Below are 16,391 nucleotides of genomic sequence, written 5' to 3'. Positions count from 1 at the left end.
CCAGAGTGATAGCCTTTCCACAAGTGTCTGTTGGAGATGCGGGTGGTCAACAGCAGTGACGTAGGCGCGGCAGAGGGGTTGTAATTAACTCACTCAAAGGCGCACTGTTTGGTGAAGAGCGCCTATCTGTCGCTAGCTCTGCCAAAGTCTGCTACTGTAGACTTCCCTGTATCAGGGAAACGTCGCGACTACTTTCAAAAGTCTAGAGCCAGCACGTCACAGCGATTTAGCGACCTCACGCTTACTCGAGTAAACCCGTACCGCGTAACGGACAGATCAAAGAGATCTTTCTCGCTTACCAGGTTTTGAGAAAAAGTCTTGTGGCAAATACTCAATCTTCTACACTTACATCTTAATCTTTACCACGCAAGCCACCTTGCAGTTTGCAGCGTAGGGCATTCCTGGCACCGCTGTCAGTTGCCATTTTTTGCTGCGCTGTTCGCGATTGCTGTGTCGGAAGAACTAGCGTTGGTAAGTTTCCGTAAGAGCCCTAATTTTTCACAGTGGCGAAGATGGACTAGTGCTCATAGCACATAAGATGTGCACTTTAGAGCCCATGTTAATGGACGTTTTCATCCAACTACTACCTCTCAAAATACGGAAAGCAAAAGAGCAAAGAGCTTGCACTAGAAAAAGATTTGGTTCACACGATCGAAGATGAAGAGGTACTCATACCCCTCAAGGTACGCATTTTAGAGCCCACGTTTACTGGACTGTTTTGCTTCGAATAATCGTTCTTGCCATGTCTTTGACACCCCGTATAGTGTGAGACTGTTTGAAACAGGCACTCGCAGAATTTTAACAGTAAATCTCTCCGTGTCTGCCACTGGAGTCTGATGAGCACTTCCGTAACGTTTCTGTGCTTACTAAACGAAACTGTAACGAAAGGTAAGGCTCTTCGTTGGACCTTTCCTACTTCCTGTATTACCTCTGCCTGGTAAGAATGTAAAATTCATGAACAGTGTTCAAGAACTGGCCAAACAGTTTCTTTGGTGGATGAATTACATTTCCCCAGCATTGTTCTAATGAATTCCTGCTTTGCTTCTTCTTCCAAAACTGGGTTTATGTGATATTTCTGCTTTAGGTCGCTCCGGGCAATTACTCCCAGACCGCAGTAGTCACTGTTTATAGTGGATTATACATACCGACACGACAATGGGTCTTGCTGCCCATTTATGTGCAGTGTATTTTCTCGTGCCCGTTTATTAACTCTGGGAGTCTCTGCGCCAAGAGCTGATCGCCTGAAGCTCGGCCTTCATTCCTCTACGGTTTTCATGTTGTAACTTTCCTATACAAAAGATTCATTCAACACTGCCTAACGGAACTTCGTACTTCATCCTCCAGATTATTGCATATATCGTGAACAATGATGGCTTATAATACTCTTCTGAGGTTCTCACGAAGTTAGTTACATCTGATGATATCGTCTGTTAATATCATACAAAGTTCTGTCGGGTTGTATCTCCTGAATCCAGTCACGAAGCTGATGCAATATTGAATAAGTTCGTATATCGTCTACTATGTGAAAGTTATGATGTGTATCGAATGCTGTCTGGAAATCAAGGAGCACAATATCAAAATCAGTACTATTGTTTATAACCCTGGGCATCTCATGGATGATAATAGTACGAGGACCATACATCTGTAGATCTGTTCTAGAATTCTACAATAGACTGATGTCAGCGATGCTCGCCAATAATTATGTGTACCTGTCAAACGAAAGATCGTCGATAAAAGAATGGAGTGCACGTTTCTCATATTGATTTTAACGTTGCAGTGAACTACAATAAAAGGCTAGTAGAAGAGAAACAAAGCTTGTTCCATAATCTGTGTAAAATTGCACAGGTATTTTAACAAGTCTTGATGCGCCTTCTCTCTTGATTTACTTGATATCTGCCATTTCGATATTCACAGAGAAACCGGTGTTATTACCTTCTTCTGTGATGAAAGCGCACGTTCCAACCAGTGAAATTTTAGACATTGTTTGAATATTGTGGGTACTGACCATGTTTTATCAGGCAAGGAACGTGAAAAGAAAGCAGATAATTGATGAAGTGATACTTTTCGTAGTACTGAGTGACCTATGTTTGTGTATTAGAAAAGCATGGTGTAGGGAATATTTGTTGTGATACTGAGCTGGTTCTGCTTGAGAAAAGTACAACCTGATGGTTTATTAAAAGTGTTTATTTATTGTCTCGTCACACGCCGGTAGCAGACTGGATCCAAGAGCGGAGATTAGCGACGTTGGCGTAGACCCCTGGATAGTCGGCCAGACCGCATCCAGTGCCGAACGAGACGATGCCGACCTGCGTGGAGCCTGACACCAGAGGTCCGCCGCTGTCTCCCTGGCAGGCGTCCTTGCCTCCGCCCGTGACGCCGGCGCAGATCATGCGGGAGGTGATGCTGCCGTAAGCGGCGTTGCACGTGTTGCGGTCTATGATCTGGACGGTGACGGCCTGCAGGTTCGACGACAATCCGCCGGAGCTCAGCGCCCCAAACCCGGTGACGGTGACGGAGGTTCCCGCCGAAGGCTCCGACGACGTCAGGGAGACGGCCTGCACGTTGGAGCCGAAGCTGAAGGCGTTGGACACCTGCAGCACGCAGATGTCGTAGTCGACGGTGGCCGAGTTGTAGCTGGAGTGCGACTGCCCGCCCGACACGGAGTGTACGCTGCCGCCGCTGCCCCTGGTCGAGGTGCCGGCTCGCAGTTGGAGGCTGGTCAGCGACGCGCCCTCCACGCAGTGGGCCGCCGACAGCGCCCAATTGCTGCTAATGATGGACGCTCCGCATGGGGCGCCGTTCCTGAGTGACAGCAACCGCAAGTTACTTCTAGTCCGATGTAAGGTACGTTGGGTACTACACTACTGGCCATTAAAATTGCTACACCACAAAGATGACGTGCCACAGACGCGAAATGTAATCGACAGGAAGAAGATGCTGTGATATGCAAATGATTAGCTTTTCAGAGCATTCACACAAGGTTGGATACACCTACAACGTGCTGACATGAGGAACGTTTCCAACCGATTTCTCATACGCAAACAGCAGTTGACCGGCGTTGCCTGGTGAAACGTTGTTGTGATGCCTCGTGTTAGGAGGAGAAATGCGTACCATCACGTTTCCGACTTTGATAAAGGTCTGATTGTAGCCTGTCGCGATTGCGGTTTATCGTATCGCGACATTGCTGCTTGCGTTGGTCGAGATCCAATGACTGTTAGCAGAATATGGAATCGGTGGGTTCAGGAGGGTAATACAGAACGCCGTACTGGATCCCAACGGCCTCGTATTACTAGCAGTCGAGATGACAGGCGTCTTATCCGCATGGCTGTAACGGATCGTGCAGCCACGTCTCGATCCATGAGTCAACAGGTGGGGACGTTTGGGGCAGCAGCATGGACTATCAGCTCGGAGACCGTGGCTGCGGTTACCCTTGACGCTGCGATGCCTGCGATGGTGTACTCAATGACGAACCAGGGTCCACGAATGGCAAAACGTCATTTTTTCGGATGAATCCAGGTTCTGTTTACAGCATAATGATGGCCGCATCCGTGTTTGGCGACATCGCGGTGAACGCACATTGGAAGCATGTATACTGGCGTATAACCAGGCGTGATGGTATGGGGTGCCATTGGTTACACGTCTCGGTTACTTCTTGTTCGCATTGACGGCTCTTTGAACAATGGAAGTTACATTTCAGATTTGTTACGACCCGTGGCTATATCCTTCATTCGATCCCTGCGAAATCCTACATTTCAGCAGGATAACGCTAGATCGCATGTTGCAGGTCCTGTACGGGCCTTCCTGGATATAGAAAATGTTCGACTGCTGCCCTGGCCAGCACATTCACCAGATCTCTCACCAATTGAAAACTTCTGGTCAATGGTGACCAAGGAACTGGCTCGTCACAATACGCCAGTCACTACTCTTGATGAACTGTGGTATCGTGTTGAAACTGCATGGGCAGCTGTACCTGTACATGCCATCCAAGCTGTGACTCAATGCCCAGGCGTATCAAGGCCGTTATAACGGCCAGAGGTGGTTGTTCTGAGTACTGATTTCTCAGGATCTATGCACCGAAACTGCGTGAAAATGTCGTCACATGTCTGTTCTATTATAATATATTTGTCCAATGAATACCCATTTGTCATCTGCATTTGTTCTTGGTGCAGCAATTTTAATGGCCAGTAGTGTATTTGGTTGGTGCGTAAGTTCATAGTGTTTTCGTTCTGCGTACTGGTGTTTCGGTTGCTGTGGCTTTTTTTATGGATTGTAATTTTTTTGTTTGTAATTCACTTTTGAAATTTGAGTTTATATATTGTTATTTTGTAGTCTGGTGAGAATGAGTGGAGCTATGGACGCTAGGAAATGATGTGCTACATGAAGAAATCGGAGCATCACCGATATGATCTTCTGTCTAAGTTTAATAGAGGGCTGATAGCCGAGGAGTCAGGCAGAAATATTAATGAGGATAACGCCATTGAACAGAGCACATCAAAAGAATGGTTGTTTCCTTTTAAGAAGGATCGTTCGAAATGACATCCGGGGTTTGATGAAGACTGTTCAAACGCATTAATCCACAATGATACACGTCACTGTGTAAGATGGCAACTAGAATGAATGTTAATGTCACCCCATACAGGAGATTTTATATGTCGTAACGAGTAGATTGATATATCACATGACATACTTCAGTGATAGTGAGTAGATTTGCCTATCAAAATGTACGGTGTGTAATGCAAAAAGGTATGACACTAGATTCGACAATATTAACACACCGAACCCACGTCCTACATGTCAATGAGCAAAAACGTTAAAAAAATCTGCCGGCCGGGGTGGCCGAGCGGTTCTAGGCACTACAGTCTGGAACCGCGCGACCGCTACGGTCGCAGGTTAGAAACCTGCCTCGGGCATGGATGTGTGTGATGTCCTTAGGTTGGTTAGGTTTAAGTAGTTCTAAGTTCTAGGGGACTGATGACCTCAGACGTTAAGTCCCATAGAGCCATTTGAACCTCTTTTTTTTTTTTTTTTTTTTTTTTTTTTTTTTTTTTTTTTTTTTTTTTTTTTTTTTTTTTTTTTTTTTAATGTCTGCTGGAAGGTACGCTTGAGTATGGGACGGTCTCAGGTTGCGCAGCCATGGCCCGCATACAAAGAAAGGCTTTTAACAGGGGTGACCTGTGGCGAGGGAGACAGCGAACACACCAGGCAATACATCGAAGGGTGCAGCTGATGGCCCAGAACTGCCTGTGACAGAGAAATTCTTTAGAAAATTGAGTTGGGAAATTACCAGATGGATACAAACAGCCATGAGATGAAGTTAAAAGAGAGTAGCATTTACTGATCATGTGAAAGGTCCATGGTGATTTACATGTGTAACTTTCAGGCGTCAGGAGCGGGAACAGAATATCCAGTTGGCTGCCATAATCTCTGAAGGAGTAGAAGTGGCTAGACTATGGCGCAGTTTGAAGGTACACCATTCGCGATTGGCCAGGGTAATTTCCACGAGATGAAAGGAACGCTCCCATTGCCTTAGAAGGCCGTGTTGCGAAGCACGAAAGGACACAGCTCCTGTGAGGGTGGGGGGGGGGGGGGGAGAGTTTAATACGAAAGACAGAATACCGAAAACTTCGAGAACTCTCCTCTGAATCAGCGTCAAGCGTAGAACAGGACGCATGACGCCCTGCATGGCGCCAAAAGAGGAATTTTATGTAAACACTGCGTTCACTTTGGCTGAAATTCAACTAGAAATCAGCTGAACAGTCGTTGAACTCCGGTAGTGGAGAAATGAAACAGCTACGTAGGTAATTGTCCTTGCGAGAACTGAGGAGACGTTGAAGTATACACACTGCTCCATCTATGGGCGTGTATATCGCCATTATTCCAGACTAGGGATGAGTGCATGTTTTCTCGCCTAACGAGAAACATAGGGCTGTATCAGCTGTCAAAATCAGTAAAGATTTTGATTAGCTTTTTATAGGATTTTCAGAGGGCAAGAGCAGCGATGCAGCTGACAACACATCTCAACTAAAGGTAAATGCCGCTGGAAGAGGCGTAAAATTATTGGATCACAAGCTTGCGTCCACTGTGAACACGAGCAACCTTGACTAATCTTTTGCATTTCTTGTCACAACCAGCTTAACTCCCGTCGCTCCGCCATTTTTGTCTCACTTGACCTCGAAAAGGCCTACGACCGTGTCTGGCATCCCGGTCTACTGTTTAAACTCGCCCTTCCTGTGAACTACATCCATCTGGTGGCCTCCTTCCTCTCCCACCGCCCCTCCTATGTTACCATCCATAATGCCAATTCCCACACCTTCTACCCCTCTGCAGGTGTGCCCCAGGGCTCTGTCCTCTCCCCTCTCCTCTACCTCCTGTACACGGCGGATATGCCCCAACCCCCCCTCCAGTACACCTCTTGCAATATGCTGATGACACCGCATTCCTCGCCGTCGCTCCTACCCTCCAACGGTCCCAACGCCTTCTCCAGAATCACCTTGACCTTTTTGCTGCATGGTGTAACCAGTGGCTCCTGAAACTCAATCCTTCCAAGACCCAGGCAATCATCGTAGGTCGTACCACTCGCTCCTTCTGGCTCCTGGATTTCTCCCTTACTGTCTGCGCACGTCCTGTCCGCCTCACCCCCACCCTCACCTACCTTGGCCTCACCATTGACCGTCACCTCACCTGGATCCCTCATCTCCGCTCCATCCAATCCAAAGCCCACAACCGCCTCCGACTCCCCAAACTCCTCTCTGGCCGGACGTGGGGGTTGCACCCCTCTACCATCCTCCACACCTACAAATCCTTAATCCGTCCCATCCTCTGTTATGCCAGTCCTGCCTGGATATCTGCCCCCCCCCAAATTCTATAAGTCCCTACAGATCCTTGAGTGTCATGCACTCCGCCTCGCCTTCCATATACACCTCCCGTCCCCCACGTGGATCCTCTATGATCTCATTCCTTTCCCCCATCTGCTCCTATTCCTCGAACATATCCGCACCCTCTACATCTCCCGCCGTCTTGAATCCCCTCACCCTCTGGTTGCTCCTCTCCTCTCCCATCCCCGCCCCCTGCCACGTCTTCACCGTTGTGTCCCCCCTACCCTCCATCTCTACACCATACATCTCATTTCCCAAGGTGGCTTCCATCAACTCCCCCTCCCGGACGATGCCCTCTCTCCCTCCATTTATCCCTCCTATCAACTCTGATCCTCACTCCCCCTCCTTTCCTCTGTCCTTTCCCTGGGCTCCCTCTTCCCCCCTTCCGCCCTGTTTTCTCCCCACTAAACCTCTCCCTACCTCCCTTCTCCCCCCCCCCCCCCAAGTCCTTTTGTATTCCCCTCCTCTGCCTACCCCACTCCCTGTTGCGTCCGCCCCCCACCCCTCTTATGGGTCCTCATCCTCCATCAGCTCCTTTCCCGGTTCCCCCCTTCGCTTTTACTCTCCTTTCCCCCCTTTTTTGTTTTCCCATCATCTGTCCAGTTTCGCCCCACCTGCTCTCGACTGTGGTATGTCACATTTGCCAACTTTTTAGTGCAGTGTTCCAGTGACTATTCAGCGTTGTTCGTCTTTCTGGTGTTGCGAACAGAAACCATGCTGTCACTAGGTGTGAATTTTATGTCTTTTGCGAACAGAATCCAGACTGTCGCCGTGTTTTTTAATTGTCTGTCTATTGTTTTACCTGTCTGCTTCGCATGTATTTTATTAGCATCCTCATCCCTCTGTTCTTTGTTTTAAGTTCCACGATTTCTTTTCGCCATGTTACTCTTTAAGTCTCCGATTTTATCACTTGTTTTTATTATTTATTCTCTTCATCTTTCTAACAAAGTCTGTAGGCTGAAGAGCGGCATACTAAGCTGCTGCCAGCCCGCCCCCTTCGGGGGGAATTGAAATTCAATAATAAAAAAAAAAACTTGTCACAAAAACTAACCATCCTCTGTAGACGTGATTGTCGTCCTAAATAGTATCGAACTTAGAAGCGAAATCGGATGATTTGACGTAATATTGGCTAACTCAGACATTGCTTCACTGTCTAGATGTAAGAACAAACTTGTGGAGAACCTTCTATTTAAATTTGATGTTGTTGTGTTCAGTGATATTTCTGCGAATCAGGACGTAATACGTTATCTTGACAGTTGTCCTGAAATTGTCATGTCACAGTCAATGGAAACCAGTCTGCTTCATTGACAACAATACAGAAAATAAACCAATCTTGTACAGACAAACACCGATGTGCTCTGTCGTAGAGTAAGGGTCCGCTCCTACCCGCAGTAATTTATTCTAGTGACGCTAACGCACTCAAAGGGTGTTTTTGCTGATGTCTGACGAATGTAAAAAAGAGTGGAGTGTCAGAACTCTACTCGTGAACTGCGGTCATTCCACCTTCGTACGAGATTTTCATGCAATGGGGAGGGTTCGGAAATCTGGTATATGAATAAAACCAAGATCACAAAAATCAACAGATGGCCATACATTCATCTCTGCTTGCTTGTGAACAACACGACCATTCGTATCCTGTGTCGTTACTGGTGACGAGAAATGGCGTCTTTATACTAACAAAGGAACAAAAGGAATGGTTGAGCCCAAACAAAGCAGAAACTGCCCAACTGCGCATCCACAAAAGATAACTTATGCATCTGGTGGAACATCGACGTTGTAGTGCGCTACGAATTGCTTCCCCGAGGTATAACTATCACTACTGAAATTTATTGTCAACAACTGAGATGTCTTGCAGACGCAATCCAAGAAAAACGACCAGGAAGACTACGTGAAGTGACACGACTCCCGATGACGCCCGCTCGCTTTCTGCTAGAGTGACAAAAAACACAATGCAGTATGTAAGTTGAGAAGCCATTCCGCACCCACCTCATTCTCTTGATACTGTGCCCTCAGATTTTCACCTCTTCCATCATCGCTCGAAATTCAAGGAACGTCCTTTGCAGATGAAAATGCGCTCCGAACGTGGCTCGACGAGGTTTTCGTCTTAAAAGCATGTGATTTCTACAGTCGTGGAAACGAAAAATTACCACAGCTTAGGCAGACTCTTGTAAACAGTGAAGGAGAATATACTATTGATGATTAAAGTCTCGGTAATGTGAAGCTGTTGTATTTATTAAACTAATGGAGGAACGCTAATGGCTCTGAGCACTATGGGACTCAACTGCTGTGGTCATAAGTCCCCTAGAACTTAGAACTACTTAAACCTAACTAACCTAAGGACATCTTACAACACCCAGCCATCACGAGGCAGAGAAAATCCCTGACCCCGCCGGGAATCGAACCCGGGAACCCGGGCGTGGGAAGCGAGAACGCTACCGCACGACCACGAGATGCGGGCGGAGGAACGCTAAGAACTCACGCACCAACCCAATAGTAAATGAGGATGATGATGTTTGGTTTGTGGGGATCTCAACTGCGCGGTTATCAGCGCCCGCAGAAATTCCCAACCTTTGCTCAGTCCAATCTCACCACTTTCGTGAATGATGATGAATTGATGATGACTACACAAACACCCAGGCATCTCGAGGCAGGTGAAAATCCCCCCATAGTAAATGGCTGAACACAAATTCAAGATACACTCTACTAGTAAAGTAACAACGTAACATTTTGCTCACTATCTCATATTTTTGTCATCGTACTTTAAGATCAATTGTATTTTTTGCACTGTGCCTCTTGGTGACACATGATGGTTGTCACGAGAATATTGGGTTCCGTGCGGTGGCGCCATTTGTTACTATGGAGAGTAACGCGAACCGCCTTGTCGAACAGTCTGTTGTGAGCCTATGAGCGGGAAGATGTTGACAGTACTTGAAAGCGGCCGGGTGCGGTTATCTGGTGGAGATATCAGGAATGTACCTTGATAGCGGTCTGACTCTTGGCCATATTTTCTGCGGCAGGTTGCTCTATGGTTATTTGTATTGGAATCTGGATTGGTAGCCAGCATTATATGAATTGTAATTACGTGCGATACCTTGGAGTATTATGTGAGCTGAACTTCAACGATGGAAAATCTTTTGTGATTGGATACACGGAATTACAAGGAAAATTAAGTACAGGCGGTACGTTTCTTCAGTTACTTAAGTGCGTTATTTTTTTCTAGGCTGTGTTCGAGTGTATTCTCTCACCGAAATTGTGGATGTCATACTGACTGTTTTGAGGAATGTTTTCTGAACTCGTATCATTCGACTTGCCTAAGCAAATTGTTCAGAACTCGCAGGCGGCTCCTTCCGTTTCTGACATAACTATCTAGGCACTGGGGCATCTACTTATGAACTCGTTACCACTGTAGGTATTGAGTGTTAATGTTGTGTATCCTAATTATAAGACATAGTGTCTTGACGTAAGTTTTACGCTGGCGCTTGCTGTATTTATTTGATTTAATATTGTGGACCTTAATCGTGACCAGCGAGTGTCATGCAAAAAATTTAAAGTATTGTATTTTAACAATGTCATTTAGTGGTTAATACACTGAAGCGCCAAAAAACTGGTACAAACATGCGTATTCAAATAACGGGATATGTAAACAGGCAGAATACTGTGCTGCGGTTGGCAACGCCTCTATAAGACAAGTGACTGGCGCAGTTGTTTGATCGGTTACTGCTGCTACAGTGGCAGGTTGTCAAGATCTAAGTGAGTCTGAACGTGGTGTTGCAATCGGCGCACGAGCGGTGGGACACAGCATCTCGGAGGTAGCAATGAAATGGCGATTTCCCCGTACGAACTTTTCACGAACGGCCGGAAAAGGATCCTGCAAGAACGGGACCAACGACGACTGAAGAGAATCGTCCAGCACCCTTCCGCAAACTTCTGCAGATTTCAATGCTGGGCCATCAATAAGGGTCAGAGTGCGAACCATTCAACGAAATATCATCGATATGGGCTTTCGGAACCGAAGGCCAACTCGTGTACCCCTGATGACTGCACGACACAAAGCTTTACGCCTCGCCAGGGCCTGTCCACGTCGACATTGGACTGTTGACGATTGGAAACATGTTGCCTGGTCGGATTCGTTTAAAATTCTATCTAAAGGATGGACGTGTAGGGGTATGGAGACAACCTCATGATCTCATAGACCCTGTGTGTCAACAGGGAACTGTTCAAGCTGGTGGAGGCTTTGTAATGGTTTGGGGCGTGTGCAGTTGGATAATATGGGAATGGGATCCCTGATTCATCTAGATACGATTCTGACAATTGACACGTACTTAAACATTCTGTCTGATCACTTGCATCCATTCATGTCCATTGTGCATTCCGACGAACTTTGCAATTCCAGCAGGACAATGGGACACCCTACACGTCAAGAATTGCCACAGAGTGACTCTAGGGACACTCTTCTGAGTTTAAACACTTCCGCCGACCACCATAGTTTCTAGACATGAACTTTATTGAATGTATTTGGGATGCCTTGCAATGTACTGTACAGAAAAGATTCCACCATCTCATAATCTTAAGGATTCATAAATCCTGCTGAATTCATGGCGTCAATTCCCTCCAGCAGTAATTCAGACATTAGTCGAGTCCATGCCACGTCGTGTTGTGGCACTTCTGCGTGCTCGCTGGGGTCCTACACGATATTGGGAAGGTGTACCAAGTTCTTTGGCTCTTCAGTATAGTTAGATCTTATCGTATAAGTTATCTTATATCTGTCAGGTTACTTTGGGGTTCTGCAATATAAGTAGGGATTCTTATGACGGGACTCTAAGGGGTATAAGTTTCAGTTGATATGCTTGTTGAGTGTTGACCAGTGCCCGTTTTGTTTTCAGGCAAATTCTACTGTATATAACAATTATTTTACTGAGTATGGTATGTCAATTTGTTAAAGTATTTTGAAGAGTTAATTTCGAGTTGGGACTCGGTTATAATACCAAAAGCTGGGGTGGGGAGGAAGGAAGTTGATACCCCCAGGTGGAAGTTAGTTCGATAAGAATTGTATTCTTCTGCCTCGGCACATCCTACGACGATCATTCAATAAGTACTACCGCACATTTTTCCTCAGAACGTATTTATTGTTAAGAGTCAGAATTTGGTGGCGATATACATCAACATGTCAAGTCCATGTGCTATTTTTCTAGGTAGTCTCCACCACGCTCCATGGCAGTGAGCCAACGTTGTGGAAGAACATGTATTCCCTGCTGGCAAAAGCTCTTGCCCTGTAGGCTTGGTCATGTTTTCACTGCATGAGTGACATTATCGTCATCTTCAAAGTGTCTTCTCCGTAGAGAATCTTTAAGCGGCCCAAAGAGATGGTAGTCCGAGGGTGCCAGGCCTGGACTGTAGAGTGGACGAGGCAATGATGTCCAACCCAATATGGCGGGGTGCTCCCGGGTTCTCAGACTTGTGTATGCGCGTGCATGATCATGTCGGAGCAAGATTTCTGATGTATTCTTGTTCGATCGAACAGGTCCGAAACGGTTCTTGAGTTTATTCAGAGACTTCGCGCTTACTGATGGTTGACGCTCTCGGCATCACATCCACGAGAATGACACCATCACAATTCTAGAAGACGGTCACCATGACTTTTCCGGCAGAGGGGGTTGTCATGAATTTCTTCTTTTGTGGTGGATGAGGATGATGCTACTCCATGGACTTACTTTTTGTTTTCGGCGCGAAGTAGTGCACCCAGCTTTAGTCCCCCGTAACGATCCGTGACAGAAAGGCCTCCCCGCCGATCTCAAAACACTCCAACAATTCAGATGAAATGGTCTTTCTTTGAATCTTGTGGTCCGCTGTGAGCATTCGTGGAACCTATCGTGAGCACCTCTTTGAATATCCGAGAGTTTCGACCATTGAAAACGCAGTCCAATGCTGACCGACAACTGTAGAGCCAACTGTCGAGTAGTGATGCGCCGGTCGGCACGAATAATGGCATCCGCACGAGTCAGCATGTCTGGAGCAGTGGCTGTGACACGACTTCCCGAGCGTGGCTGATCACGGAGCTCTGTTTCCGCATTTCCTGAGGTTTTAACTTTCTTTACCCATCGCTCAACTGTATTCCTATCAACTGCAGCATCTTCTACACTGTACACAAATATTTATGGATGTTCACTACGGTTTCTCTTTCTGCATACAAGAATTCAATAACAGCACGCTTCTTGTAATATGAGTCGCATGTAAACGCCATTTTGACGCTGTACTACGACTGTACCATCTCCCAGAACGGTTCGAAACTTCACCAGAGCACACAACAGACATCAAATGTAAAACACCAACACGGACGTTTGTGTATGCATATTAACGGCTTAAAGAAAATGTGAGGCGTTACTTACTGAACGATCCTCGTAATATTATTTGTTTCTCAGATATTCAGAGTCGTTTTCTTAAGTAAACTATAACTGAGTGCCTGTTATCTATGACGTATTGTACAGTACGCAAAGTGTTTGAAAAATGCTAAATAAAGCTACAGTAAATAGGGAATAAAAAAGCATAAAAAACCAGTATCAAGATATGTATAGCAGAATAAAACCTGTTTTCAAACACTCTAGAAGATAAAAGATGTATGCCGGATGAGGAATCGATTGTGGAATCTTGCCTTTCCGGGTTCTTCTTTAAATCTTTAACACTGCTACTAGGTCAGATGGTGAAACTTGCGTGGATAAGGCAGCGTTCTGGGTTCGAGTTTTGATCTGCCAGAAAGTAGCAGACAGCCTAAGCATACGTTTATGCTGAAACCTTGCTGTTCGCATCTCTTTGTTAGTCTGGTCATCTCAGTGCTCGCTGGTAGCATTTATGGTGCAGCTGGTCACACAGATTGTCGAGTGCGAAGACGTTGGTCCCCGCATCGTCTGAGGAAAGCGACTGCACTTGGAAGTTGGACAGCGAATGTCGCGTGAAAGCCTTCTTTCAAAGTTTCAAGAACCAGTTTTGTGGTATCAAGAAACTGTGATATAACTCCCTAAGTATCGCTCCTGTGGAGACCGCGAAGGTCGGATTAGACAAGTGCAGCTCCCACGGAGAAATTGTAAGATGGCAAGAACTATGCCCCTTACATGAAGTCATTAAAGATCACCTAACTCACGTTGAGCGAACAGTAGGGCTGAACAAAAATGACTGACAAGGCGCAATGCATCTTGTAGAGGGTATAGTATGGACGTACTGGAATAATTAATGTCGGGTGATGGTTCTAAAGTAATTCACACGACATGAAAGCTTTGTGGAAACGCGTTGATTTACTGGAGGCTAGTTTACCCCAGGGAAGTACTCAGAATTGACCGTGGCCGCCGGGGGAGCGGACTGTGAGAAGTCTCCGCAGAGGTCTTCCGTTCCCAGCCTACCTTGAGTGCGGACGTAGCGTTCTTTACTCAGCTTGCCTGAGAAAGAGTGAGCATCTCTGCAGTTTAGGACTTAGCAAACGGAACGATTGAGCTTGGAGATAGGAAGTTTTGGTTCAGCTATGTACTGAGCAAGAAAGCTAGGAGTGAATAGACGAGCGCAGCCTTGCAGCACCATGAGGTCGGCCGACGTCCGCACAACGACACCGCTCCGCCACGCTGTATTCGGTGATATTGCGTCCGCTCCGGCCATTGATTAATTTGCTGGATCACGTCGGCAAAGTTTCCACCAGGGTTTCATGGACCGTGTATTGTAGAATTCTTCTCGCACTTCGCATTACGCCTGGGTCAGTCGATAGGAATTACTTTTGATTTATCGCGCTTTACTCCACGCAAACGCAATTTATTACCACTGCCTGTTAGGAGAGTCATGTAATGTGATGATTGAAGGTCGTGAGTTAAAATAATTCCGTGCTAATCGACCGCATCTGTTTTCAATCAAGTAGTTGAAATCCCAAGTCACTTTCTTAATTAATTTTATGTGCAACATTTGCATCTGTGTTCAATAGCTGAATATAACATCAATATGCACCTCTTTTTAATTAAAATGGATCAATTCTGAACCAATTAATGCCAACACCACCACCGCAGTTCAATCAGGAGTCACAGGGCCTTATTACTTTCTTTGCGTTATCCGACATTGCAGCAGTTTTGCACTCTCTGTTGATCAGTTACCTGGGATGAACACACGCCAAAACCAGATAAGTGACGGGTGTTGTGTTACAAAATTTAAGCATTTCTTCTCTCGCTCCACAAGTGAATAGAACAGGAAGGAGCGCTAAAATATGGTATCCTGACAAGTGCCACCTTCTTGTACATATCGATGTATGGCGGCGGAGTAGCAGCGTAAACGATGCAGTCCACTCGACAACGGCTTGACTAGAGTAATCTTGGACAAGCCAATCAATCGCTCAAGTTTCAGGACAGCCGGCGATTGTCGCTACTCGAAACACAACCCAGGCTGATATCCTCGTGTGCCGATGATCGCAGCAATCAGCGGAGTGTGCACCAACGCATCAGAGTAACTGTGCCACCAAGAAGTGACTGGGTTGTTTCATCGTTGCCTGACAGTGCCGGCTATGTGCTAACAGTGAGGTTCAGCGTAAACGTAGCCTAATAAACGTGCACAATAGGTGACAGAACTTCAGAAACTTGTAATGCTTACGCCTCGAAGTAGAGCTGCCAGGGATACTGCGAGATGCTGGCCGCAGACCCGCCCACGATTCTGCCCGAGAGGCGAGGCCGCCACAGCTTGGGGACCTTCCTGGGACGGACAAGGCCGGCGTGGCAGAACGCCACAGCCAGCACCAGCAGCAGCAGGCAGCTACACTTTTGCATATCGGGAGCGGCGCGGCTGCACGCCAGGAGGTGTCTCACACAGCTTATAAAGCCACGCCCTCCAAGGTCATCCGACCACTTGCCGTTATCTCTCACTTCAGACAGCTAAAAGCTTTCTGTCTGGCCGTCTTATTGTGTCATAGCTTCTAACGATGTTGAAACAGTTGCAAGAGGAACGTAACGTTAGCGACAGCCCCAGACGGTGCACAAGTCCCGCCCAATCACCCCTCTCCACACCAATCCATATCCTAAGCTCCGCGCATGGTCTGCCGCATGTTCCAACATCAAAGTTGTTCGTATCACAGATATGCCAGTCATAACAAGGGAGAAAATCAGTAGTTAGTACGAAATACAGGTTTTCCGGTACCATTGTGAAAAGAATTAGAAAGATGTTCATTGAATATGCGAGTTGAAAATTCATCAATAAGAATGAAAAATAAAAATACTATCCACACTGTCTTCTTTATTTCATGAGCTTTCATCTGCACTATATAAAAAAATCTGATATTTGGTAACTGCAGTGAGCGCAAATTTCCGTCACCTCGCGTAGCGTAAGAAATTGTGTTGGGAAATATTAATTGGTAGTATCGCCAAGGATGCTGTCCATTATCTCGATTGTCTAAAGTCAATGTTGTGCGTAAACAAGGCAAAGTCGATATCTTGGTTTGTTTCTGATTACCTCCTTAAGACTAAAGAATATAAGAGTGGGATAATGTAGAAATGCGCAATG

At 46.3% G+C, this 16,391-nt stretch overlaps 1 protein-coding gene across 1 annotated transcript; it reads right to left on the bottom strand.

Moving 5' to 3' along the window:
- Positions 1 to 2,168: 2,168 nt before the first annotated feature.
- LOC124798644 (trypsin delta-like) lies at positions 2,169 to 15,668 on the bottom strand. The gene is made up of 2 exons (XM_047262141.1): positions 15,489 to 15,668; positions 2,169 to 2,802 (listed from the first exon to the last, which is right to left on the bottom strand). Exons 1-2 carry the CDS (start codon positions 15,659 to 15,661, stop codon positions 2,199 to 2,201), a joined length of 777 nt encoding a protein of 258 aa, XP_047118097.1. The 5' UTR covers positions 15,662 to 15,668; the 3' UTR covers positions 2,169 to 2,198.
- Between the last annotated feature and the right edge of the window lie 723 nt (positions 15,669 to 16,391).

This window comes from Schistocerca piceifrons, chromosome 5 (genome assembly GCF_021461385.2).
Source record: "Schistocerca piceifrons isolate TAMUIC-IGC-003096 chromosome 5, iqSchPice1.1, whole genome shotgun sequence".
Classification (NCBI taxonomy): Eukaryota; Metazoa; Arthropoda; class Insecta; order Orthoptera; family Acrididae; genus Schistocerca; species Schistocerca piceifrons.
Note: the sequence above shows the minus strand (reverse complement) of the source record. Positions and strands in the feature narration are given on the sequence as shown.

Bases quoted from the DNA above. Each gene is read 5' to 3' on its own strand.
- LOC124798644 (XM_047262141.1), bottom strand. From the start codon at position 15,661: ATGCAAAAGTGTAGCTGCCTGCTGCTGCTGGTGCTGGCTGTGGCGTTC. The intron at 2,803-15,488 runs GTAAGCATTACA...GCTGTCACTCAG, and splicing joins TGGCAGCTCTACTTCGAGGC to GAACGGCGCCCCATGCGGAG.